General features: G+C 50.4%; 2 protein-coding genes across 5 annotated transcripts in view; one reads left to right on the forward strand and one right to left on the reverse strand.

The window, feature by feature from the left end:
• Window positions 1-6372, reverse strand: part of CHAF1A (chromatin assembly factor 1 subunit A) — a 28066-nt gene extending 21694 nt beyond the window's left edge. For 2 of the 4 annotated variants that reach the window (XM_038567736.1, XM_038567737.1), the window contains exons 1-3: window positions 6222-6372; window positions 3311-3361; window positions 1643-2508 (exon numbers count right to left, since the gene is read on the reverse strand). In XM_038567736.1, coding sequence (XP_038423664.1) covers window positions 1643-2508; window positions 3311-3361; window positions 6222-6273 — 969 coding nt within the window. In that variant the 5' untranslated portion in view covers window positions 6274-6372. Of the gene's footprint in view, window positions 1-1642; window positions 2509-3310; window positions 3362-5749; window positions 6126-6221 lie in introns of those variants that run through there. The other 2 variants (XM_038567735.1, XM_038567738.1) reach the window with 2 other exon arrangements.
• A 3193-nt stretch (window positions 6373-9565) lies between these two features.
• The window catches only part of SH3GL1 (SH3 domain containing GRB2 like 1, endophilin A2), a 31911-nt gene continuing 15704 nt past the window's right edge, over window positions 9566-25772 (forward strand). Inside the window, exon 1 of the mRNA XM_038567743.1 lies at window positions 9566-9768. Within this exon, the coding sequence (XP_038423671.1) occupies window positions 9724-9768 (45 nt within the window). The 5' untranslated portion in view covers window positions 9566-9723. The remainder of the gene's footprint in view (window positions 9769-25772) is intronic.

Below are 25772 nucleotides of genomic sequence, written 5' to 3' on the forward strand. Positions count from 1 at the left end.
CGGTTTAGCGCCGCCTGCAGCCCTGGGCGTGATCCTGGAGACCCAGGATCAAGTCCCACGTCAGGCTCTCTGCCTGGAGCCTGCTTCTCCCTCTGCCTGTGTCTCTGCCTCTCTTTCTCTCCCTGTATCTCTATGAATAAATAAATAAATAAAATCTTTATAAAAAAAATAAAAAATAAAAAATAAAATAAAAAAGTGCTTAAGAAGAATGAAACACATGTACACATGTCCCGTTTTCTAGGCTAACTGGCTTTAAATATGTCATACGACAGAGGCTTTCGGCAAAAGAGAAACAGCAAGGCAGCCCGGGTAGCTCAGTGGTTTAGCGCCGCCTTCAGTCCAGGGCGTGATCCCAGAGACCCAGGATGGAGTCTCACGTCGGGCTCCCTGCATGGAGCCTGCTTCTCCCTCTGCCTGTGTCTCTGCCTCTCTCTCTCTCTATGTGTGCCTCTATGAATAAATAAATAATCTTAAAAAAAAAACCAAACAAACAGCAGTCGGGAAGAATTTCAAGCAATTGGCCAGACCAAGAAAGATAGCTGGCGGCAAAAATGGATTCTTCAACTCTGATTCTAAGAGTCTGAATAATGGCTCAGGTGGAAGTTTAAAAATGTATCTCCAAGAAAAAAAGATTGCTCCACCCTTGACACTTCGAAAACTTAGATAAAAGCCATAGAATCATCTAGAAAAATTAGTCCCTTAGAGATCAAATCTCAGAAAGTAAAATCAAGCAGATAAAGTACAGATTGAATGATCCAACACAGAATCTGATCTTACATTTAAAAAAACCCCAAAACCAAAAAACCTAGGGTTACCTGGCTGGCTCAGTGAGTGGAGCATACAACTTTTGATCTTCGGGTCGAGTTTAAGCCCCACATTGGGCATGGAGCCTAACAAAAATGCAATGTACACAAAAATTCTACAAAAAAACCCCCAGAAAAACAAAAACCAAAATACCCAAAACAAAGAACACTGTTAATTAAACACATTTCTGGATTCTTGGCTAAATTTATGTTTTACCCATAAGACCCTGCTGCCATTGTGCTAATCACAAATCAGTAATAGAAACAGGCATTTCATAAGTCATCCTTCTGTGATCCTTAAAAATGGTGCCAGGTTTTCCTTTTATTCTTGTTGCTCTGGGGTGAAGTTTTTCAGATATGTGGCTAGGCTGACAAGAACCGAGCCTACAGAATCCCCATTTTATTTCTCCTGCTGTCTTGGGGTCTCTTCACCAATGCTGCCTGACTCTTTACCATCAACACCCTTACAAGCCTGTGTTGGAATGGCAAGGAAAACTGGAGGGAGCTAACATTTGACATGAGGGGTCACAGCTGCCTGCTTACAAAGCGTTCCTAATTAAAAGTGCTAAGTTGACTAGCACCACTCATTAGGTGTGAACAACCATGGCTACCTAGATGACAGTTCACAGAAGACACTTTACACACTGGTGATTAACAGGGCCACAGGTACATCACAATGCACATTTAACCGAACACCACTAGTGGTTTTTTGATACCAAAAGAATTGTTTGTGGCCTGCTTAGCCACCAAACACCTGAGTGACACAGTATTCCCAGGTGAAGAGCAAGAGGCTGAATCCCGTCAGCACTGCCACACTGGCATTCAGCAGAGATACTTACTCTGCGGATAGGTGTGGAGGAGGGGAAGGGCCTGGGACTGCTGTGCTGCTTTTTGGAAGCAGACTGCCCCTCAGGTGAGCTGGTAGGAGAGGAAGAACCCCGGGATGAGTGGCTAAGAACAGAGTCTTCTTCAGGGCCAGACTCCAGCATCTCACTCTCAGAGGGCATGCCCTGGTGTGCAGGTGTCGTTGGAGACTTGGCTTGAGAAGGTTTCGCAGCCAGGATATCCTGCAAGACCACCACAGGCACCTTCCCTTTGAAAAAAATGCCCCCAGCTTCACTCCAACCATCCTGGTCCTTCTCGGAGCATGTTCTTGGACTAGCCGTCAGCACACGGCAGCTTGGGGGTGAGCCTTTCTGCCCATCTCCACTCCTCTCTGTGCCCCTTGAGCCAGCACCCTCGTTCTCTGTTTTGCACGGAGTGTCTGAAAGGGTCTCTTCAGGACACGTCAGCTCATCCTCCATACTGGCCTCCAGCAGCCCCCTGTCACCTCCAGCTTCTTCTCTGACTCTGCTTACAGCCTCCTCGGAGGCAGAGGCTGCAGAATTTAGTTTACTGTGGGCCACAACATCATCCAGTTGGTCATTTGAGTCCTCCGTCAAATCAATGATGACCATGGTCTGGTCAATACTGGTTTTGACTCTGCTTCTTAAAAAGTTATCTAAGGGACCCTTCCCATTGACAAGTTTTGGACTACCATCTATGTCAGAACCCGAATGACAGTTGTTCTCCAAGGTATCCAAAGAGGTCTCCACATCAGGTACTTGACTTTGTGCAGGAGTGCCCTCAGAGCTCCTCATGTCATCCGACCCGTCCTCGCTTTTCTCCTTTGGGACAAGATTCAGGCGCTTGAAGGGCAGACGAGCTGAAACATAGAGAGGAAGCCATCTTTACAGGGAAAGTGTGAAGAGCAACAGCCCATCAATAATTGAATATTCCAAATGCTCAACAAGTGTCAACCTGCTGGGATGGAGGTTGGGCCAGCAGATGGGGATTTCTGTAAACCACTCATGCCCTTGGGTTCCAGTTTGCCCCTGCCCCTCAGAGACTGTTGCTCTTCCTGTGACTCCCCTCAACACCAAACTTGCTATCAGTCATCATAGGAGGAGGAAAGCTGCTACAGGGGAACGAGATACCAAGTTTTAAAAACCAGAAGCCTCAGTTTTTTATATAGTCACTTAGCTAATCTAGCCTAAGAGTAAAAATACCAACCACTCTTCACACAAAAGAAGTTGAACACATTTATCTTCCTGTACAATGGTGGTTCAACCAAGGGCAGCTGTCCCTGCCAGGGATGTCTGGCGATATTATTGGTCATCATGATTTAGGTGAGTGACCAGGGATGCTGCTAAACCCTAAAATATATGGGACAGCCCCATATCCTGACAAAAAATTACAGAATGTCAATAATGCTGAAGTAGAGAAACCCTAGTAAAGGCAATAACCACTAGATGTGCTCCTGGGAACCTAAGAAAACAAGAACATAATCACATGGGTTCCCAAGGTTCTGATTGGAAGATGCAACCATTAATCTCCCCCCCAGCCCTTGAGGCTTCTGCTGAGGACCCCAGCAGAAGACCTCTGCTCAAAGGAAATTAAAAATACAACTGATGAGACAATGAAGGATAAAATTAGGAATAGTATTTAACACCTTCCCAGAAAGTTACCTTGTATTAACTTTTTGACTGGAAAAGCTGGTCTGTCTTTGCAATCCATGGCTGTGAATGAAAATGTCAAAGGATAGGTTATTAAAAGTTGGAAATAATGAAGCAGTAAATAAATATGCAACACCTAACATGTCCGAAGTGGTTGTCCAATAGGGGTGATTATGGCACCCCCACCATGGGGTGCAATGTTTAGGGACATTTTTGGTTGTCATGAGGGGGGAGTTGTCTAGTGGGTAGAGGACAGAGATACAGCTAAATGTCCTAAAATACACAGGATGGCACCCACGACAGAATTATCTGCCCAAAATGTTACTAGGTTGAGAAATTCTGCTCTCAACTCTCTCACTCCTTTCTCATCTTCATGTGGTGATTATCATTCTGAAACTTACATGACGTCTCCCCCCTTCCCAACACAATGGGAGACTTGTTCCACACTGTACCCTTCGCACATAGTTCAGAACTGGCACATAGTGGGACACCAATGAGCACAGTAACAGGGACAGTGAAAAGGGGAATGACAGGGCACCTAGTTGACTCAGTCTGTAGACCATGCAACTCTTGATCTCAGAATTGTGAGTTCAAGCCCAAACTGGGCGCAGAAATTACTTAAAATCTTAAGGAAAAAAAAAAAAAAGGGAGAGAGAGAGAAAGGGAACAAGTACAGATGACAAAAAACACTGCGTTACCGATTTCACAATTAATGACCCCAAAATGTCCTCCTCCAATCAACCCATCCCCACCACCAAATGTGCAAAATCAGAATATGGTTTATTTTCTTTCAAAATAGAGCCTATACACTGGGGCACCTGAGTGGCTCGGTGGTTAAGTGTCTGCCTTTGGCTCGGGTCACAATCCTGGGATCCCGGGATCGAGTCCCACATTGGGCTTCCCCATGGGAAGCCTGCTTCTCGCTCTGCCTGTGTCTCTGCCTCTCTCTGTGTGTCTCTCATGAATGAATAAATAAAATCTAAAAAAAAAAAAAAAATAGAGCCTATACAGGTAAAACAATTCAAAGCATGTTGAGCCTGTCAGGCTGGAGCTGAAGTGAAGAAACAAGGGAGAATGTTTTCCTGCATGAAAAAAAAATCTCAAAAAAAGCATTTAATAATATTGAAGCTGATACAGGAATGACTGTAAATAGAACTAAGTCTTTGGAAAAACATCCTTAAATTGTTAAATTGGTTAGAATAAACTTAGAAAATGACACCTGCTAGGAGATCTGTCTTACAAAAAACCTAGGTTAGTTATTTGGGGCAATCTACATGTTTTGTAAAAAAAAAAAAAACAAAAAACATACAAGTGAGTATTTTTAAAAAGGAGATCAAGGTTTATTTCTTTTTTTTTTTTTTTTTCAAAGTTTCTAAAAAACTCAGCAGATGAAACTGCTCTCACCTACCCCCCTACGCTTGGAATACAAATACCCTGAGGATTCACATTTCCTTTCTACCCATTTCAATACCCTTTTAAGTCCTTAGTTACTAAAGACATAATTTCACCTTTCAACCAAAGTATACATAATCTCTACCTATTTAAATGCAGTTTTAGGACAACCACAAGAATTCACTGGTGTGGCCCTGAGTCACCAGCGTTGAAACAAGTGTAACACAAGTGACCTAGGTCTAGAAGCTACCCCGGGTGGACATAAAGGAACAGCCTACCCAGGGATCCCAACTGTTCAAAGGTACACATACCATTCACACACACTTCGTGTCTAAAGTTACCAAACGCTCTTTATTTTGAGATTACACGCCTCCTAATTTTACGTAGCATTAAAACACCCCTTCCTTTTATGGTAGAATGGTCACCGCAAAGTAGTGCTTTTTACATTTCTAAATTAAACATTGTTACTGGATCAAACGACGGCCCATGACAATCGGCTCCAACTTTACTGATGGGAATTTTATGTCTCTGTGAAATTTCAAAGTCTGGAAACAAATGGAGCAGTGGTTCTCAGCTACAGGGAGGGGGCGATTCTGCAACCCTTCCCAGGGCACCTTGGCAATGCTTGGATACATTTTGGGTCCTCACAAATAGGGAAAACGGTTTGCTACTAGGGTCTAACGGGTGGAGGCCAAGGATGCTGCCCGACGCCTTACAGTGCACAGGGCAGCCCCAAATGTCAACAGTGCCCAGGTTGAGAGACCCTGGGGTGGACTAGATTATCTCCCTGTCAACCCCTAATTCAGCCAACCAACTTGTACTCCGTGCCAAGCACTGTGCAAGTGCCAGGGACAAAATGGGAGGCAAGCAAGGCAGACAGGCGGCCTGGTCCCCCGTGGTTCACCATCGCCCGTTTCGGAGGCCCCCACCGGGTGCTAGAAAGCCCCCTTCCAGGGTGGGGTGGGGGAGGGGAAGACAGGTCCTCACCCCGCAGAGCGAGCAGGATCAAGAACCCGGGAGTCGCATCTCCCTGGCGATCCCACCACCCAAACCTCTTACCTGGGCATGCCCTGACCCGCAGATGCAGCTGTCTGGTCCCCGAGCTCATGTGCCCCCGGGCCTCAGTTTCCCCACCCGGCCAGAGGGCCGCTGCACGGTCCAACTTGCTCAGGGGACACAGACGCATTCGGCAACCTGCAAAGGCAGCCCTTTCGCCTCGCTGGGCCTCAGTCTCCACCCCCCGGGCCACACCGACCCGTCAGCACAGGGGGAAAAAAAGAGAGCCCCGCAAGGACAAACTGAAGCCAAAGCGCCGGAAGAAAAATGGTCGCGGCCGCAACAATAACGTCAAGGAGGGAGCCCTTCGGGTCGCCAGGCCCTGGCTCCGACCGTAACGGCCGCACCGACCCAACGGCCGCCGACGAGGAGCGGGCCCGAGGCCGGGAGGTCGGTCCGCCCCCAACCGCCGCCTCGGCCTGCGCAGGCCGCGCGCCGCGTCCCCCCCTTCCCCTCGGCGCGGGCCCGAACCGACCTGCGGCCGCTCCCCTGGCGCCGGGCGCCCCGCACTCCAGTTCCTCCAGCATCGCCCCGGCGGCGGCTAGAGCTCCCCTCAGGCGGCGGAGGCGCGGGCTCCGTTCAGGCGGCCACTGCCGCTCGCCCTCCCGCCCGCGCCGCTGCTGCCGCGGCCGCCGAGCTCGTATTTGGCGGGAACCGCGGCGACCCCCGCAGGCCGCGCGGCGATTGGACGAGGCTGCGTCACGTGACAACCCGCCTCGGGAAGAAGGGAGCGCCGGGAGCATCCTCGCGAGAGCCGCGTCTTCCATTCCTCCCATGGTTCCCCTATTGATATTCCCGCGGAGGACCGGGGCTTCCTCTCGGCCGCCGGTCATTGGCGGGGAGGAGGTGCCCTGTGATTGGAGGCAGAAGATGTCAAACTGAGAGTTCCACCCTGTGATTGGCTGAGCGCGTGGGATAGGTCGGCAGGAGGAGGGAGGGCCAGCTCTTGCGTCATGACGAAACGTCTACGTAGGTGGTGGGTGACAATCTGAAACTGGTTTAGAGCAGGAACGAGGCTTGTAGTTTATCCTCGTTGGATGTTGGCTGAGTATCATCAGTAGCAAAATTATAAATGCCTTTTTATATGAACAACAAAGAGAAAATAAGTTAAATAGATTCTGTGCAGCGCTCTAGAAGCATTTAATGTGCATCAAACATATTCAGAGGGAATGAATGAAATGGATCTTTCTGGTTTTATCCTCAGCATTTTTGCACACGGTCTTTCCTCACCTAGAAAACTTTCCGCAGCTCTCTTCGTGGCTAGTTTCTACCTAACTTTCAGATCTTAGATATGCACCTTGGGGAGCCTTTCCCTGCCCTCAACAAGGTGAAGTTCCTACAATGCAGTTCTTTTCCCTTTTTTTTCCGCCCCCGCCCTTTTCTCCCTTGCAGTTCTTTTTTTCTGAAGCAATTACAGCTTATTTTTTTTATTAGCGTGTTATTTGATTTAGTATGTGTCTTTGTCACCAGCTCCAAGAGAGGAGGAATAATTTATTCCTGTATCCCCAGTACCTCTCCATGATTGATGCATTAGCAAGGGCTCAATAAATAGATGAGCGAATGCATAAACTTCATTTGATTACAAGCTTCACACGGAACACAGACGTTCAGTGTCAACCTGTGAGCCTTCAAGTTGGTTTTCTTTTTTTTTTCTTCAAGATTTTATTTATTTATTCATGAGAGACAGAGATAGGCAGAGACATAGGCAGAGGGAGAAGCAGGCTCCCTGCGAAGAGCCCAAAGGCGGACTTGATCCCAGGACCCCAGTATCTTGACCTGAGCTGATGGCAGACGCTCAACCACTGAGCCACCCAGGCGTCCTAGAGTTGGTTTTCTTTAGCACCAATTAATCTGTCAAGCAGAGAAGTGAGGAAAGAAGATGAAATTTAGATCAAGTTTAGAATTCTATTGAATTTATAGATTGGATAATTAAAGATGAATTGTTTGGAAGCAATGTGGAGAAATAGGGAGTTCAGATGAAAATCACTTTGGACAAGTCATGTCTTACTCAATGCCTGAGTTTCCCCGTATGAATCATGACATTCTGGCATTTTGCAATGATTGAAACCAGTAGGTCACCATTCAGAGTGCCTTTCAGAATCACATGGGGAATTAAAAAACAAACAAACTATTCGTAACAGCCCCATCAGGATCTTAGGGAGGGAGATTTGTGGCATACATAATCTGAAATAATCATCCATCTAGTCCAGTACCTTCTGTTGAGGCATTTGGAAACTTCTAGCAATCTTCTGCTTCAGAAGAGCACCCAGACCTGTCAGATTTCAGCACTGAAGTTGCAAGCACGTTAGCTCTAGCCACTTTCTTGTTCCTCTTTTCAGATTAATTTATCCATTCCAACTTATTATTAACTTCCAGTTAATTCAAACATTTTTTAAAAATTTTTATTTATTTATGATAGTCACAGAGAGAGAGAGAGAGAGGCAGAGACATAGGCAGAGGGAGAAGCAGGCTCCATGCACCGGGAGCCCGACGTGGGATTCGATCCTGGGTCTCCAGAATCGCGCCCCGGGCCAAAGGCAGGCGCCAAACCGCTGCGCCACCCAGGGATCCCATTTTTTTTTTAAACATTTTTTTAAATTTTTATTTATTTATGATAGTCACAGAGAGAGAGAGAGAGAGAGGCAGAGACATAGGCAGAGGGAGAAGCAGGCTCCATGCACCAGGAGCCCGATGTGGGATTCGATCCTGGGTCTCCAGAATCGAACTTCCAGTTAATTCAATAACAATTGATATAAAAAACAAAAATCAATTAACATGTGTAAAACTGAGAGAATTTCCTGAAAGAGGTGACATTCCCAACAGATTTCTCTTTTATGCACAAAGGATGGGGGGCGGGGGGGGGGAGATTGGGGGAAAATGTGCCAGAAAAGAACAACCTTAGCAAAGGCCCACAGGAAACAGGGATCATGGGTTATAGAAGAGGAAGAGAGCTGAAGTCAGAAGAGTTGATGGAGCCAAAATCTGTAAGCTTTGTAGGCCATGCTACGAAGTTGAGAGTGTATTGTGAAGATAGTAGACTAATGTGGTATACATTTTGTTATAGAGCATCCTTTTTTTTTTTTTTTTTTTTTTTTTAAGAATGTACTCATTTATTCATGAGAAACACACAGAGAGAGGCAGAGACTCAGACAGAGGGAGAAGCAGGGTTCTCACGGGGAGCCCGACATGGGACTTGATCCCTGCACCCGGGATCACGCCCTGAGCCGAATGCAGATGCCCAACCGCTGAGCCGCTCAGGCGTCCCTCTGAGTATTTTTAAGGGGGATAATTGGAGGGGGAACCTGCAGGTGGGCATACCAGCGAGGAGACTGGGTGCGATAGTCTGGCCTGGGCAGGGAGGCCAGGGGGATAGAAAAGCAATAAAGGGACACCCTGATGTCGTACTAGGGCAACTAAATGGATGAGCACGTGGCAGGGCTGAAGGCGGTGCGTGTGGAAGGGACTAAATGCACAGAGAATTGGGTCGGCTGAGATTAGCGAACGACGTCTGATTTACAGACCCAGCCTCCCAACCTCTCCAGGATTTAAGCGCCTTTCCTAAAACGCTAGGACTACCTCCGGGCCGCCAGGAGGCGCTGTAGCCTCCAGGGTCTCTCTAGGCTCGTTCCCGTCGGCTCGCTGTCGGAGGCGGCCTCAACGGGGGGGGAGGGGAGAGGGCAAGACGTGCGCGTGCGCTCTCCGGCCGGCAGGGGGCGCGCGTGCGCGGTCGGGGCCGGGGGCGCGCGCAGGCCGGCACCGGAAGTGTGCGGTTGCCATGTAATATCCTGGCCGCGCGGGCGCGCGAGGGGCCTGAGGCGGCGCCGGGGCGGGCGCGGAGCTGGCGAGAGCGCGGTGGAGGCAGCGCCGACGGGGCCCGCTGAGGCGCGCGGGGTATCGGCGGCGCCCGGGAGCCTGTCGCTTGCGCGGTCCCTCCGGTTCGCTGGGTCCGGGCGGGAGCCCCTACGGCGGGAGGCAGCATGTCGGTGGCGGGGCTGAAGAAGCAGTTCTACAAGGCGAGCCAGGTGAGCGGCGGCCGAGGCGGGGGAGCTGGCGCCGCGCCCCCAGGCTGTGCGGAGTCGGGGACCCGGCCAGGCCCGACGGGGCTCGTGAGGGGGCCGCCGGCTCCGGAGGCGCGGCGTTGGCGCGCGGCGTCCGCTGAGGGGGTCTCCCACCCGCGAGGGACGGGGGCTGCCGACGAGGCGGCTCACGGGCCCGCCCGCCATGTGGGCTCGGGTCTCCCCGGGAGGGTGGGCAGACCCCGGGGAGGGGCGGCGGCGCCCCGGGACGCGGACCCGGGACGCGGACCCGGACGCCGTCGCCTTCCCTCGCGGAGACGGGCCCGGAGCGGGCGAGGAAGACACTGCCCTGAGGCTGTCGACACAGGACTCCTGCCAGAGAGCCCGGGGGCAGGGAAACTTGGCGTCCGCAGTCGTTCTCCAAAACAAACAAACGAAAACCCCTTTTGATGGACCCGCTACAAAGTTGGGAAAGGGTGGAGGGGAAAGCCCCGCTTCCGCCTCCAGTCCCCCGGGGCATCCAGCCCCTCTCCCCAGGGGCAAGGACCGGCATCTTTTCCGAAGATCGGTTACACCTTTCCTAGAAAAACGCACACGCACACGCACACGGTGGTACCGTGGCCTGTGTAGCCCTTTGTACTTCGGCTTTTTCGGTTTTCCGTTCCATGTGTTCGGAGATAATGCTAGAGCTGGAATTCTCCGCCTCAGACCGCGCTGTCCTGGGCACTGTGGGGGCGATGAGGGGCATCCCTGGCCCCACCCGCTTGATGCCAGGAGCACCCCCCCCCCCCAATCCTGACACCACACATACCTCCCCCTGCTACCAAACGTCCCCTTCTGCCCCCACCCCAGAGCCACTGCCCTGGAGCATACCCCTAGAGTCTCTTTGATCTTCTTTTCTTTTTTAAGATTTTATTTATTTATTCATGAGAGACACACACAGAGAGAGAGAGAGACACAGGCAGAGGGAGAAGCAGGCTCCATGCGGGGAGCCCGATGTGGGACTTGATCCCAGGACTCGCAATCACACCCTGAGCTGAAGGCTCGCCAAACCGCTGATCCCCCCATCCCCTCTCTTTGATCTTCTTAATGGGTGTTGATATTCCAGTCATCTTTGGGGGATTGGTTAAATTTTGACCAGTCATCTGTTGATGTATGTGTGGATCGTTTCCTGTCAGTTTGTGCTACACACAATGAATAGCCAGTGAATATCTTTGCTCAGAGGTGGGATTGGGTTTATAGGATAAATTCCCAGAAGGAGAATGCTGAATCCGAGAGTATGTATGTTTTTAGACGTGACAAGTAAGTATAGGGTGGTTTTTTGTTGTTTTTTGTTTTGTTTTTTTGGAATGTCCCGGCCCCATTGCTCAAGAATCTGGTGAAAGCTGTGGATCCACTCTCCAGAAAGCTGGAGCAAGTGGGAGATTCAGTTTATAGTTTCAGATCCACGAAGCCCCAGATTTCTTGAATCCTCTTGATCCCCGCATCCCAGATTAAGAACCGTAGGTGGGCACTTTGTGTGGATAGAATCCGTGAAGGAATGAGCGACCATCTTAGGGATTGTGTGGGCCCTGCTGGCAAACTGGGCTTTTCCCACAATTTGGAAAAGTTCAGTAGGAGAGAAGAGAAATAAGTCGACAGTAACTCAGCTGGAACCTTTTGCCCCTTGATGGAAAAAGTCATGACCCCACGCTAGTGTTTATCTAGGGCAAACCCCAGATGATGGCTAACCCCTAGAGGAAGAAACACTTAATCCGGGGGGGTTCTGGCATTATTGCTGAGAGTACAGCCCTTTGTCCCAGCAGGGTAGAATTAAGTGACCTGGCCCTGGGTTGGACCCTGCCCAACAGGCATCAGACCACCAGGGCTTGACCAGAGCAACTGGGGATGGTGCTTGCTGTCTTGGACCTTGATGTAGTCCCTCCTGCAGGAGAAGCCCCCTCCTCCCAACCCCTAGCTCTCAAGGCCCATGCTGGAGGGCCATACTGTCCCAAGCAGGCACACTCTGCTAGAGGAACTGGCTAGGCTGCTCAGACTGGCCACCAGAGCTTTTTCTTGAGGGGGCAGTGGTAGGGGGTGCCCTGCATTCAAATCTGTGAGGGAATGGAAAACACTGTGTAGTATAAGCTGCTGGTTCTGATCAATTTGTGATCTCGCCATTCTGAGGCCCATCTCAAAGAATTGCTGCGATGGCCACATCCTACTCTGGGAGCGGCTGTTTTGGACTCTTGATAAATCCTCTGCTGAGTTGTGCTCTCAAGAATCATGCTGGCTGTGCTCCACTCTCTTCTGCAATAGTTTCCACAGGCCCCCAGCATCTCTGTTGTTTATCCAAACGTGTCCATCTCTTTGTGTGATTCTTTTCTTATCCTCAGTACACCCATTTTCATCCTTTTGTCCTCAGAGTAGGGTTGGCTGTTGAAAAGTATAAGGCAGTAGTTAACGTCTGTTGAACTCTCACCTTGTGGACAGGCAGTATGCTTTTAGCCACTGGTCTCATTTATCTGCCATAAGGATAAACATACTATTCTTTTTACACAAAATGATGTGGGGACATTTAGTATATGTGCTGCCGAAGCGAGCACAATGTGGGGACATTTATATCTTCCTATAGGATAGTGGTTGTCAACCAAGGCCAGTTCTATTCTCTAGGAGACATTGGCAATATCTAGAGAGATTTTAGGTTGTCACAACCTGGGTTGCTATTAGAATCAAGTAGGTGGAGGCTAGGGATGCCACTCAACACTCTATGTAACGCACTGGGCAGTCCCACAACCAAGAATTATTTGGGTCCAGATGTCAGTAGTGCCGAGGTTGAGAAACCCTGCTTTACGATTTGAGAAAAGCAGGGATACTTAAACCAAAACAAAAACCCGATAGAACAACAAAAGTCTCACCTGGGCCATTCTTGTGGTAGCTGCCTGCCTTTCTTAGTTTTCAAAACATGGATGACCACATCTACACAAACACCTACATGAAACTCAGCATCCAGATCCCAAGTTGTTAGAACTCCAGGGTATCTTTGGCATCTGGTATCTTTAAGAAGGTCTAAGCTTGCATCAGTACTCAGCTGGGGTGACAAGTCCTCCCCACCCCCCACTCCGTGTGCCCTTTCAGGGATGTTTGGCAATGTCTGAGAAGATTTTTCGTTGTCTCCACTTGGGAAGAAGGGTGCTCCTGGTAAAGAGTGGGTAGAGGCTAAGAGTGGTTGCTAAACATCCTATAGTACACAGGACAGCCTTCCCCACAACAAAGAATTATTAGGCCCCAAATGTCAGTGGCACCAGGTTGAGAAACAATGCTTCGAAACAGGTTGATTTCAGAGGCTTGGAACAGTGTTTCTAAATTGAGAAGTGGATGTGGGAGAGAGTGGGGCATGGAGAGGCTTGGTTACTAGCAGCTGAGACTATGATGTTAATTAAAAGTTTCTGATCTCTCTGATGATGCTGGTAACAAATGAGTTATTAATAATGAGTTATTAGTAATCTGGCAGCATCTGGGCGAATTACGTGCCAGTTCATCTCTAGTGAAAATGTTCAGGTCTCTTATAAGGTCGGTTTGGGCTGGAGTAGAAAGTTTGCGCGTGCTTTTACTTCTTGTTAAGAGCTGGCCGCTGCTGGACTGAGGCCTGAAGAATCTGTAGGGGAAAGTGCTAGAAGGAAGCGGTGTCTGTCTGGGCCCTTGGGCCCCTCTGGTACTTATGTACATCTAGAACTGGGGGAGGTGCTTGAATCTGCGTATTTCTAGGGAACTAAGGAAGGTAAGGGGACCCTGACAGATCCAAACTTGGAAGTTCACTTCTCATTGTGATACAATGTTAATTTCCAGGCCTGAGCTGCTTGCTGGTTTCTGATAATTCTTGTGGTCAGGCCAGATTTGAGAGTGTAACTAGGGATAGAGCTGGCAGCTGCCTGGAGTGCTGGCTTGATTTTTTTTCTTTTGGCCTGAAAGGAGGGAGAGAGAGTTTGAACTGAAAGATTGGTTCCTTCAGAGCTAGGAGGAAAATTCTCCTCCCATAGCTTTGAAATTCATTGGATGCTTGCTAGGCCCTGGTTTGTGCCCAGAAGGAAAGATCAGACTTCGTAGAAAGACATGGGGTGAGGAGTGGGCTGGGGCACCTGGCACCCCAGCCTGTTAGAATAAGTACTATCTGGGGGACATGGCTGGTGTTTGGAACGTCCCCAGTTACTACCTGCTCTGAACTACTTTTAAAATCTTATTGTGAGGAATTAGGCTTTTGATTTCCTAGCAAAGAGTTTGGCCTGTTAAGTAATAAGCCTGGAATGGTCTTAGATACAAAAGTCTGGAACTTGTAGGTCTTTTGCCTGAGTATGAACAAAAGCATGGAACCTGTGTGCTGAGAATAACAGGTGACAGGCAAAATAGGGTCCCTGCCCCAGATCCTTGAGCTCAGCAGCGGCAGGCTAACTTCCTGAAGACCGTCTGCCTTGGGGCACCAGACGTGGAAATGGCTTTGGCCATTGGCCATATCCATATGTAATGGGAACTTGGTTAAGTCCAACTTTGCTGGAAGCAACTCTCCTGACTCCCTCTGTAAGAAGACCCTGTGGGACCCTGGCCAGAGCTGTTCCTCTTCCCACTGGGCTTTGGGTCACCAACTTGCTGGGTGAATAGAATAACCAGCCTGGTGTTCTAGGCTGGACTGTGGAGCTACAGAAGTGTGAGACCGCCCTCCCCTGAAGGATCCTGGGACCTCCTTAAACCCTACCACTTTCCAGGCCTGTCTGTAAAACTGAGTTCACCTGACCACTGTCCACAGTCATGGAGGCACTCTGTAACCAAGCAGAGTCCCACATATTCTTGTTAACAGCCAGGACCAAGAGGGCACCATACTCTGATTCGCTACCTGTGTCTGCCAAACATGAGGTGGCAAGTTCAGGTCTGACTCAGACCCTGTGTTTATTAAAGACCAGTCAGCGTGCCCAGGTACACTTCTCCCTACTTATTTGGCTCAGTGTGAAGGCAGAGCCATAGGATACTTAATTATAGTCTGCGAGTTACTGAGCTTAGGGGTTTCATAGTGTCTCCCTGCTCAGTTTCAGAAATTGGGGGCTGTCCCATTCCTTCGCCCTTCAGGTGTCCATATGTGCATCTGCTTGCTTTTTCCCTCAGAGGAAACAGTGCTCTGACGCAGTGACAGGGCCTACTGAGGCCTGCCCTTTGCCTCTGGCATGTGTGTCCCGTGGCCTTTGACCCAAGGACATAGGCCGATTAGTTCTGCTCTGGCCCATCTTAGCCCTTCTCCTCTTCTGTTGTTGCCGATATTTTGAAACTGATCCCTGTAGCCAGTTTCCTCCATAGGATTTTGGAGGCGAGTGTGCTGCACGTTTTGGCACTGTGGCAAGTTGGGGGGTGGAGGATGGGCCGGAGGAAAGTCAACTAGTCTTCTGTTCCCGATTTCCAATGCAGGGGGTGAAACTTGTAAGCTGTAGGAAGGTTTTGATGCTGAAGTTTTCCAGCTCCAGGGGATTAGGAGCTCTGCAGGCCTATTGAGGCGTCTTTACCCCAGTACTCAAACCCTAATGGCTTTTCCTGCCTGGTGAAGTGTTAGGGGCAGCTTTTTCTGGTTCTTTTTCAAAGCTGTTCCTGGCAAGCTGGATGGAGGAGTGTGTCAGATTGGCAGCAGCTGGTTTCTGTCTTCCCTCATCTTTCCTCTCTCCTCTCCCTCCCCCTCCCCTTCCTCCCTGCCTTGCCTTGTCCTACCCCCTCACCCCCCCCAGCCGCTCACAGGGCTGGATTTGGCAGCTGCTTCTACTGAGCACTGCAGTTTGGGTACATTTCCGCTCATTTCCTGTTAGGCAGTAACCAGGGTTCCACGAACGAACGAATGCAGGATCCCAGAGGACAGCTCCATCTTCCTTTTCCGTTCAGCTCCTAGAAAAAAACCTGCTGACTGAGCCCAGAGAACGGGGTCACGCGGAGATTCCCAACCACAGCAGGAAAATAGACTGTGATTTCCTCCGAAGGACTTGACTCAGCATCGGGTCACTGCCCAGCTGCTCAGAGGTCCACACCTGGGAATCGAGCACCTCCAGTGGCGTCACGGAGACCACAGACCCAGCAGCTACTAGCCCAGCAGGGCTCCCAGTCTAGGGAGTACTGTCCTAGCAGAACCATGCGAGGTATCCACAGAGTGTCTGAGTGTCGGAGAGGACGCGGGGCTGTTCTCCCGGCTCCAGCAACCTTGCCTCCCCTTGGCCTGGCAAACATCAGTTCACCTTTCAGTGTCCCTTCAGCCTCTTCATGTGTCTCCCCAGCCTCTGAGGCACTCAGAGCCTCTGTCTCTCCACCTCTCAGACTCTCTTATAGCTGCTTTTCCAATCGAGAATGGAGATTGACATCTTTGTCGCTGGATCCTAAGTCTTTGTAGGCCAGGCCCGTGTGGTTCTGCTATTATTGTGTGCCCAGTTGAGCCCAGCCCCTGGCCTGTTTTGGAACTGTTGGTATTGGATGGATGGACATTTGCACACTAGTGAGCAAATGGTTGCATCATGGGTTGTGGGTGCAGATGCCAGAGCTGTAGGGTCAGCAGGCCTAAAGGAAGCAGAGCCTGGGATGGGTGGGAAGTGTAAACATCCCCAGCTGACCTGGCATTCAGGACCTCCTGGAGTTCCGCCTGGTCCCAATTTTAAATCCTACCCCTTCCCTTCATGGGTGGCACCCTCCAGTCTGACGGCTCCAGTCTGACCGGTCTGCCTGCCCAGCAGGCTACCTTGTACTACCGTGTACCTTGTGCCTCATTTTCTGCACCCCAACTGGTCTCTCTGTCCACTTCCTGCTTGCCCTTTAAAGCCTTGTTTGTATGTCTCTTTATCCTCGCCTTCTCCTGTGGCCACTCACTGGAAAGACTTCTCTGTCCTCTGGGCATCTGACCAGTGCACCCCAGTGCTCTCCTGCCCACATGCCACACGCCAAACACGTCCTCACACCAGAATGTGCTTTTCTTCTCATCAAACCTGAGCTCCTGACAAAGCAGGGCTGCCTGGTGGCTTGTGACAGGCCTGGGGTTCCCTGGGCCATGGCTTACTGACCAAATTGTCAGAAATGGTGGGCTCCTTCTGAGAGTGGGAGTGGGGCAGTCCAGTGACAGTGATAGTGGCCTCCTACAATGTCCCTGGGGGTGGCTTCTGCTTAGCCTAGGCAGAACTCTAGGGAAGTAGAGGGGCTAACAGCCCTCCATCAGAAACAGGTCCAACGGGTTTAAAAATAAGAAATCAGGGCCGCCAGGTGGCTCAGCGGTTTGGCGCCGCCTTCAGCCCAGGGCCTGATCCTGGAGACCCTGGATGGAGTCCCATGTCAGGCTCCCTGCATGGAGCCTGCTTCTCCCTCTGCCTGTGTCTCTGCCTCTCTCTCTCTCTCTCTCTCTCTCTCTCTCTGTGTCATGAATAAATAAATAAAATCTTTTAAAAAAATAAGAAATCAAAGCTCAGAGATTGTCCCTTTGGCTTTGGATTAGCATGACAGTAAGGTCACAGTTCAGTTGATACTCTCAGGGAGTCCACAGACATCACGTTGGACCATAATTCACTTATCTTTCACTAGTGCCCCTCCATCCAGCCCAATTTTTTCTAAAGTGCAATGATTGAATGATGAACTGTCATTTTGAACCTCAGCCTCAGGATTGAGCAGAGACCCACATTCTTAAGAAACCCTTCTAGGAAGGAAACTGGGAGCTTCCTGTTCCTTTTCTGGGGGCAGATGGGCAGGCGTCCATCAGAGTCCATTGCCCAGTGCTGGCCCTTGAAGGCCAGCCTTTGTGGTTCAGAAGAGGGCAGCTGAGGGTTGGGGTGAGGTTTCTCCATCCTTGAATCCTGGTCTAGGGTTGACCCTTAGGTCCTGAGATTTGAGAACCTTTGCTGTGGGTTAGTCTCTTGCTGCTTTCTCCTCTGCGCAAGGCAACGTTTCCCCATCTTTGTGGAACATAGGAGCTGCTGTAGCTCCCCACTGACCATCGAGTGGGTGTCTGGGTCAGGGCCCTGAAACATGTGCAAGTGATGCCCCACATCAAGGTGGGCTGTGAGGTCCTGGACATCCAAATCCAGATGCGGTTCTCTCCCAGCTTTGGCATGGAATGTCTTCATAGCGGAGAAGTCTAAGGCATTTGTGTCCGGCTCCATGCAAGGTTCCTTTCTCTCCAGCAGCCTCAGGGGCACCTGAGTGTTTGATCCTGCCTGTGCTTCCCACAGCTTCCACAGCTTCAGCTCAGGATGGGCAGGAGGCACTGACAAGCCCCTTCTGTTGAGTGAAGCCTCTCTACCACCTCAATACAAGTGGGCTTGGGAGTCTTAGGTGGAAAGCTACAGAGACCAGAGGAGTGTTTGCAACTCAGGAGGAAAGTGTACTTGGTCAGGGGGGCAGGGAGAAAGTCCTTTTGCCCAACTGCCTCCATTGTGCTTCTGGAGTCTAAAAGTCCGTTTGGCTTTGCAGCAGAGCCCACAGGGTTGACCTTCTTGCAGAGGTCACTTGAGTAGCTACCAGGGCGGTCACCAGGCCCGGAGGCAGTCAGTGCTGGGGTGCTGTAGAGGGCACGTCACTTCTCAGGCGCCGTGATAAGGTGATTACTGCTGTTATTAGCGTTCTTTATCGTTAATCACATCCTTATGTCCTCACTATTAACATGGTTGCATTGATTGGCTACATGGAATCACACACCATGTTATGTATTGTCAATAACCATTATCTAGCTGCTGAGTTACATGTGAATAGATAAGGTTGTGTATAAACCGTGTCTTGTGTTGCATCACTGCTGTTGTTGGTGTATCATCAAGTGGTTCAGACATAGGAAAAGAAACAAAGAAATAGCCACATGCCCACAAGAGCTTCCCTAAGAGCAGTGCAGTCACAGGCAAAGCCTCTCCCTGATTTACAACTTTACTGCACATGAATTATCACCAAAAAGTGTGCAATCTTGTTTTGCAGGTTTACCCCTCTAAATGCTGTCTGTTGTGTGGTTGTTGGTGTAAGCTGCTCTTTTGTTCAGTACCGTTAGTGTTTCCCGTTTACACGAATGCATGTAGCCCTAGTTTCATTGCTTAGCTGGATAGCCTTCCCCGGTGTGACTATACAGCAGGGCACTTATCCAACCCCCGCCAGTGGGGATTGAGGATGTTTCCAGGTCTTGGCTCTTTCAAACTGTGTGGCAGTGAGCACTCTTGTAGATGTCCCCCTTGGGATGTGTCTGAGAGGTTTTCCAGACTTACACTTTGTTTAATATAACAGTCTAGGTTTTCCCTGGTACCAGTCTGGAAAAAAAAAAAACACATTGTATTCAATTTGCATGACCTAAAGTCCAGCCGAAGCTGGGGGAGTCCTGTGTCTGAACACTCCTAAGGGTGATATTTCAAGTGTGTTCTGCTGCCTGCCTGGGGGCCTCAGCCAGGACTCTGAGTGGGTGGGCAGAGGGTCCGCAGGCACAGTTGGTTGGGGGTGGTCCAGGGGGCTCACGGACCAGGGATAAACCCTGGGGAAACCTGCAGCCACAGGCAGCACCCAGAACCCTCCATCTGCCCTGTGTCCTCCTCACAGAATTCATTTACTCATCAGCCTGTCAGTTCCTCAATAGCTGTGTTTTCGGTTCTGCTCTCCACAGTGAGGAGAGCTTTTTGCAGAAAGCACCTGGCATCCAGCCTTGTCATGAAGGGCCGCTTGCACTGGCATATGCAGTCAGAGCTCCCTGATTGGAGATTCTGTGCATGAACTTTCACCTGTTTGCTACTATTTATTTGTAGCCCCCAAATCAATACTCAGAGCACTTTGCAGTCATTTGCAGATTTGCAGAGCAGCAAAGAATTTTGAGTCTCCCGATGTTCCCAGCTGAGATGTGTCAGCCCAGACTATTAAACAGTGTCCTTGCAGTATACTTTAAGTGCCATGTTTTTTTTTGCATCTTTGTGCTTTTTGTGGGTGATTTTGCTGTTTGAAATGACCCCAAGCAGAGCTATGGTGCCAGCTTATGTTCCTGAGTGCAGGAAGGCCATGTTGTGCCTTAGGCAGGAAACCCACGTATCAGATGAGCTTCCTTCAGGAAGGGATTACGGCGCTGCTGGCCGAATTCAGTATAGACGAGTCAATAGCATGTATTATATAAGGTGTATTTAGATAGAAATGCATGTAACATGAGGTGTTAGGTATTGATTGGCTGTGACCAGAGGCTCACAAGAACCAAACCCCATTGTTTCTCCCACGAGAAGTGGTTCCATGTTCAACAGTTGAGTGTTCGCAGTGACTTTCTAGAACAGAACAGCTATGAATGAGTGGTGAGACCTGCCAGCAGTTCCTGTGAATGTGCTGCCTTGGCGCAGGGGCCTTGCCGATGGGAGCCAGAGTGTGTGTGGACCTGGAGATGCAGAGATCCCTCGGAATTAACCTGGTAGGCCCTGTCTAGTGATCAGGGCACTTAAAGGCAGGTTCCTGTCCCCTCTGTGGTGAGAGGGAAGTATGACTGCTGAGCAGGGGGTCAGGGGAAGGGAGCGTGGCAGGTCTGCATCACTGACTTTGAGGACAGGCCATGCCACAGCCAAAGAATGGGGGCTGCTCTAGAAGCCAGGAGAGGCAAGATTTATTTTTTTTGTTGTTTTAATATCAGGTTTGTAATGTTTTGTGTTGTTTGGGAAATTTGTGTTTTGTCGCTGAGCTTGTAGTAATTTGTTATGGCAGCCACAGGTCTGCCCTGTCTTAAAGTCTTGTCCTGATAGAAAGGTTTAGAGCTCCTTCTTAAAGGGGTGGGTGTATGCACACATGTACACATGTTTTATCCCCCGTTAGCTCTTGCCTCCAACTTAATAGCCGGCGTCAGCAAGAAAATAGGATCGGTTCACTTGCCAAGTCAACTTCTGGGTCACTGTTGGGTCACCATCCTAAGAGCACATCCCCCATGGCCATCTTCAATTAAAGGGTTCCGTGAAATGAATCTGAAGCTCTGCAGAAGTCAGTCCCTGGTTCCTGGATCCCACCTTGGTGACTTAAAAGCTGATGGATTGATAGGAAATCTCCATTACCATTGTTTAACGTGAATTTGAAAACTGGCTCTCTGTTCAGGTTTTATGCAAAAAACACTGCTGTGCATCTACACCTCAGGGCAGCACATCACAGGAAATACTGTGGTGGGATCTCGACCTGCTCTGGCTCCTGTTAACTGGATAGAAGGAGCTTGGCGGTTCTCGAGCCTGAAGGTCCCTTTCTTCCCATCATGAAGCCTGGAGACTGACATCAGATACTCTTTGCTTAACAACTCCCCACATCTCTCAGAGAGACATTTCAGAACCCCATCCTGGGCATTTGTTTCCATGCCAGCCCTCAACCAGCATCGTCTGCGCTGGTGCAGATCCCGTGACCCCTTGTCTCTGCCTTTCCTCACATCATGTCCCTTTCTCCTTTCTGCATCAATTCATCCTTCAAAGCCAAGTTCAGGGTCATCTTTGTGAACTGTCCCTGGTTCTCTTCCCCACAGGGAGGAAGTGACTTCTCCGTATAGGTCCCTTAGCTTAGACCCTGCTATTAATCTTTTTTGCCTATGATTTTACTAATCTTTTGTTCCTCTGTTATACTCATTGTATATAATAATAAATAGTTGTTGAATGAATAGGGCAACCTTTTCAAAGGGGTGGGGGGATCTGGACTTCTGACTTTGACCCCAAATGTTCATCCCCCTTCCGACAGAGCAGATCAACTCCAAGCAGAAGAGTATCCCAAACACAGGTGCTGACTAAGTGGAACAGGGCTGATTCAGTAACACAGGGTCCTATGACAAGCGCCTGCAAGGAGGAACAAGGGATGATTCCCAGGATGACCCTAGACTCTGGCTTCGCATTTGGCCATGGGAGGAGGAAAGCAAAAAAGCATACAGGGTTTCCTAGGCAGGCAGCTAGAGCAAGTGCTGGAGCCTCAGGGCTGCTGGCTTGCCCTTTTGTACTCTTTCCCCCACTTATCCAGGAGTCATACACATTCTGTTGGTGAGTTCTGTCCTTCTGGGGAAGTGGAGGCAGCCCTGGCTGCTAGATCAGCATCACAAGGTGGAGAGGGATTTGAGTACTTTCACGGCTCCTAGCTTAAGAAGCAGCAACATGTATCACAGGGGTGACAAGAGAGTAGGAAGGCCTAGGGAGAAAGGCAGCCAGATTGGAAGACAGGGTTGCTTTTCTCCTGCAAAACATAAAAAAGCATTGCTGAGGAGTACCGTGAGTCAGAATAGCATAGCCGTCCCCCTTCCCCAGCTTGTGGGGGTGGACTCTCATTCATAGAGTTTCATTGCTGCATTCAGGAATCCATGCCCACACCAGCGCCATCTGAAGGATGGGGAGAACGGGCATCTCGGGTGGGGAGGCTGAGGGTTAGGAATCCTATTAGCCAGGATGGAGGGTAGACATCTGCTCGAGAGGCGTTGAGGGTTGGCCAACAAGCCACCATGGTGGCTGGGTGAAAGTGGGAAGAGGGGCAGCCTGGAGATTGGAGTAGCTGGGTCATGACACAGTAGCTGTTGTGTGACAGCAGCTACTCTCCACTAGGGGTTTCCTACCCGCCATCTTCCTTCAGACCAAGTTGTTTCATCTCTATGCCTTGTTCTCTTTCCCCCAAATAGAGCATCGAGATTGTTTATCAAAGCCGCCCACCAACAGATATTCCTAGTCCTGAGAGCTTTATGGAGTCGAGGTCCCATTACTGATCTCTTGGAGTTTCTGTTGCAAAAAAGAATTAGCAGGTCAGCCTGCTGTGGACACAGCTGCCTGGCTATGTGTGGTCATGTGGTCGGGGGAGGAGGCACTGATCCCTCAGGAGGGCTCCCCTGGAAGTCTTTCACCCTGTTGTGTGGGCCACCTGGCAGATCCTGCTGCTGGACCTTGCCCAAGTTGTAGGATGTTTGCCCCAGCTGCCTGCACATGGCACTTCTCGCCTCCTTTCCTCGGGTGACTTGTTCTGCAGTGAGCAACAGGTGCATACCTGTAGTCTGTGGGGTTTTTTTTTTTTTTTTTAAGTATTTATTTATTTGAGAGAGGGAGAGAGCGTGTGCACATGAGCAGGGTAGAGGGTCAGAGGGAAAGGGAGAAGCAGATTCCCCACTGAGCAGGGAGCCCAACTTGACTCAGGGCTTGATCCCAGGACTGAGATCATGACCTGAGCTGAAGGCAGACGCTTAACTGACTGAGCCACCCAGACACCCCTAGTCTGTGAGTTCTAAAGCACATTCACACTCGAGTCCCGCAGCATGTCATCCCTACTTCCCGTCTTACAGTTGAGGAAACTGAGGCTCAGCAGAGTCTGTGTTCTTTCATAAAGTCATGGCCTGGTAGGCGGAGGCGGTGCTTGTTTCAGTTGAGAGAGCCCTCCCAGGAGCTCCTGGAGAGCAGGGTGTGCAGGCCCAACATGTATCTATTATCTCAACAAATACTGGTTGCGCAAGCATCTACTGGGACCCAGTCCCATGCTGTCCTCCCAGCTCCTCACAGTAGCCTCACTGCTGACCGGAAGTTCATGTTTGGGACGGAGAGCCTTGGACTGGGGAGTAGGGGTGAGGAGGTGGAGCAAGGCTGTCCCAAGTGGCATCGCTGGCATGAAGATGAGCCCTGAGGGAGGAGAAAGGGCCCCCAAGAACTGTACTTTTGCATCTGTGGTCTGCAGCAGCATCTCTGGGAACCTCAAAGGTCTGGGTGCTCACCCAGTGCTGGGGCATGAGTGCTGACAGCAGAGTGTGTGTGTGTGTGTGTGTGTGTGTGTGTGTGCGCGCGTGCGTGCGCACACATGTGAGGAAGGATAGGCCCACCTGCTCTGTTCACTACAGGGTGGGTGGCAGCTGGGGAAGTAGGGGCCATTTGCCTCTGTGACCACGGGAACTGCCTACTTGACCCTGACAGCTCCCTCCTCCTGGGCCTCATCTGTGTTGAGGTGGCTGGACAGTGATTCTGAGACTAGACTCCTTCCAGCTGTGGCTTTCCAAGACTGACTGCGGTTTCGATAGGTGGGTGCCCCTGGACAAGTGGGGTGTGTGTGGGTGGAGGAGTGGCCAGGCAAGGTGACAGAATGTTGGCATTTCGCACACGACCCACTCACAGTGCGTAGCATTAACCCACAGCAGGCCTTGGTTTGACCAGTTTACCTTCTCCTGCTTGCCACGTGCTGTCCTGGGGTCAGCACCTGCCCGGGTGCTTATGTAGCCACTCCTGAAGAGATTGGTCTTGGTGGCCATAGGCCACCATGGCCATGAGTCACCCGTCAGCCAAGCTTGTTATCACCACCCTGATATGACAGGCGAGCAAGAGTCAGGTGATGGTACATTCCTCAGCGCCCACTCAGAGCTGCTGCCTGGAGCTGTCTAAAGGAGCTCCAAGTCTGAGCTCTGCCTGCCCCACGCTCCCCAGCTCCAATCGAGCACATTTCTCTTTGGCCTTTAGAGCCTGTTTGCTGTCAGCCTTCCTCTCCTGTGTCCTCCCAAACCACAGATTTGTTGCTTTCACGGGGGTTCCTGTCATTGAGAAACCATCCCACTCTGGGGGTGAGGGGGGTGGAGGTTGGTGGCAGGGCAGGTCCTCTGGATACTAACCGGCCTGGGCCTGGCTTCCTCAGGTTTTTTTTCTTTGCAAATTAACTCAACCCTTTGCTCTCTGGTGAGGGAATCAGCTGTGGGAAGACCTTGGGTGGAGAGCAGGGAAATTGGACTGGTAGCCTCCAGCCAGAGTGCCAGCCTCACCTGGATTTCCCACAAGCAGGCAACAAAAGGAAGTTGTGGGTACGGAGGGGTGCTGCCATCTGGCCAGCTCCTGAGTCTGCTGCCCTCTTAGAGCGTAGCCACCATACAGTGCTGTATGGAGTCATATCAAAGTGCTTCCTATCAGGGATGGGGTTGCTCACTTCAAGTTCACAGTCCAGTGGGTGGAAGACCATAAGGAGGTAGGAATGAGGCAGTTGACTTCACAGAATAGAAAGCACAGCCCACTTGAGCCTGGTCCAAGGTGAGGTCCGAAGTGGGCAGGGACTTGAGAGAGGAGGTACCAGTGATGTGATGGGAGACGTGGCCAGTGGCCATGTCACTCCTATCCAGTTAAGGAGGCAGGTGGTAGAGAATCAGGAGGGCTTCTTGGAAGAGGCAGCTTTAAAAATGGAAAGGGTCTTAGAGACAGGAGAGGTGGCATCTGTATTTCAGGTGGCAAGGGCTCTGGGCTTTTAGATTGATCAGTGGGCCACTGTAGCTTGTCATGGTTGGGGTACATGTCACCCCTCATTGAGACCTGCGCCTGGGTGCCTGGCCTTTGTGTGGTGGGCTGTGCTCACAGTGTTTGATATGGACATTGTGTCAGTGCCTTCCAGAGGCCAAGCAGATTTCCAAGCCTCAGAGCAGAGGGCCTTTTCCCAAAGGGCTATTCTCACATCAGTTCTGCCATTGATACCAGATGAGTTTGCAGAATGCCCTTATCATCTCTGCACGAATGAGGAACACATTCGTGCTCTGCCACCCTGGCTGTGGACCGGCAGCTGGCAGCCGCCGTATGGCACACACACTGATGCAGAGCTGGCGCTGCCCAGCCAGGCAAGACTTGGGGGCGGGGGGGGATTTATTACATTTATTTGTAGGTTGGGTGTTTCTTTTTATGAGTTTCATCTGAAATAGACTTTCCGAGTTGTATAACATGCAGTCCTATTGCCTCATCCCCAAGATCAAAAGATAAAACATAGGAGAACAATATATACCCTGGCATTTTAGCCCTACCATGATTCCTAGGTGTGATCTCTTCCAGGGAGATGAGCCTTAAAAGTACTTGTTGGCATCTCAGTCATTGGTAAAAGCCATCTATACAGCCAGGGACGCCAGCTGGGATCAGGCCCAGCTGAGTCCTCTGCACGGCAGGTATTGTTCCTTCCACCTGTCCTGGAAGGAGACAGAATGAGCTTTATGGCTTGTCACCCCCTCACCACCACCACCACAGTCTGGTGCTGCCCAGATTCATCACTTTCCTGGGATATGTTCTGGGCCAAGCCGCAGTCAGCAGGAAGGTGAGAGA

The sequence above is a fragment of the Canis lupus genome, chromosome 20 (assembly GCF_011100685.1).
Source record: "Canis lupus familiaris isolate Mischka breed German Shepherd chromosome 20, alternate assembly UU_Cfam_GSD_1.0, whole genome shotgun sequence".
Lineage (NCBI taxonomy): Eukaryota > Metazoa > Chordata > Mammalia > Carnivora > Canidae > Canis > Canis lupus.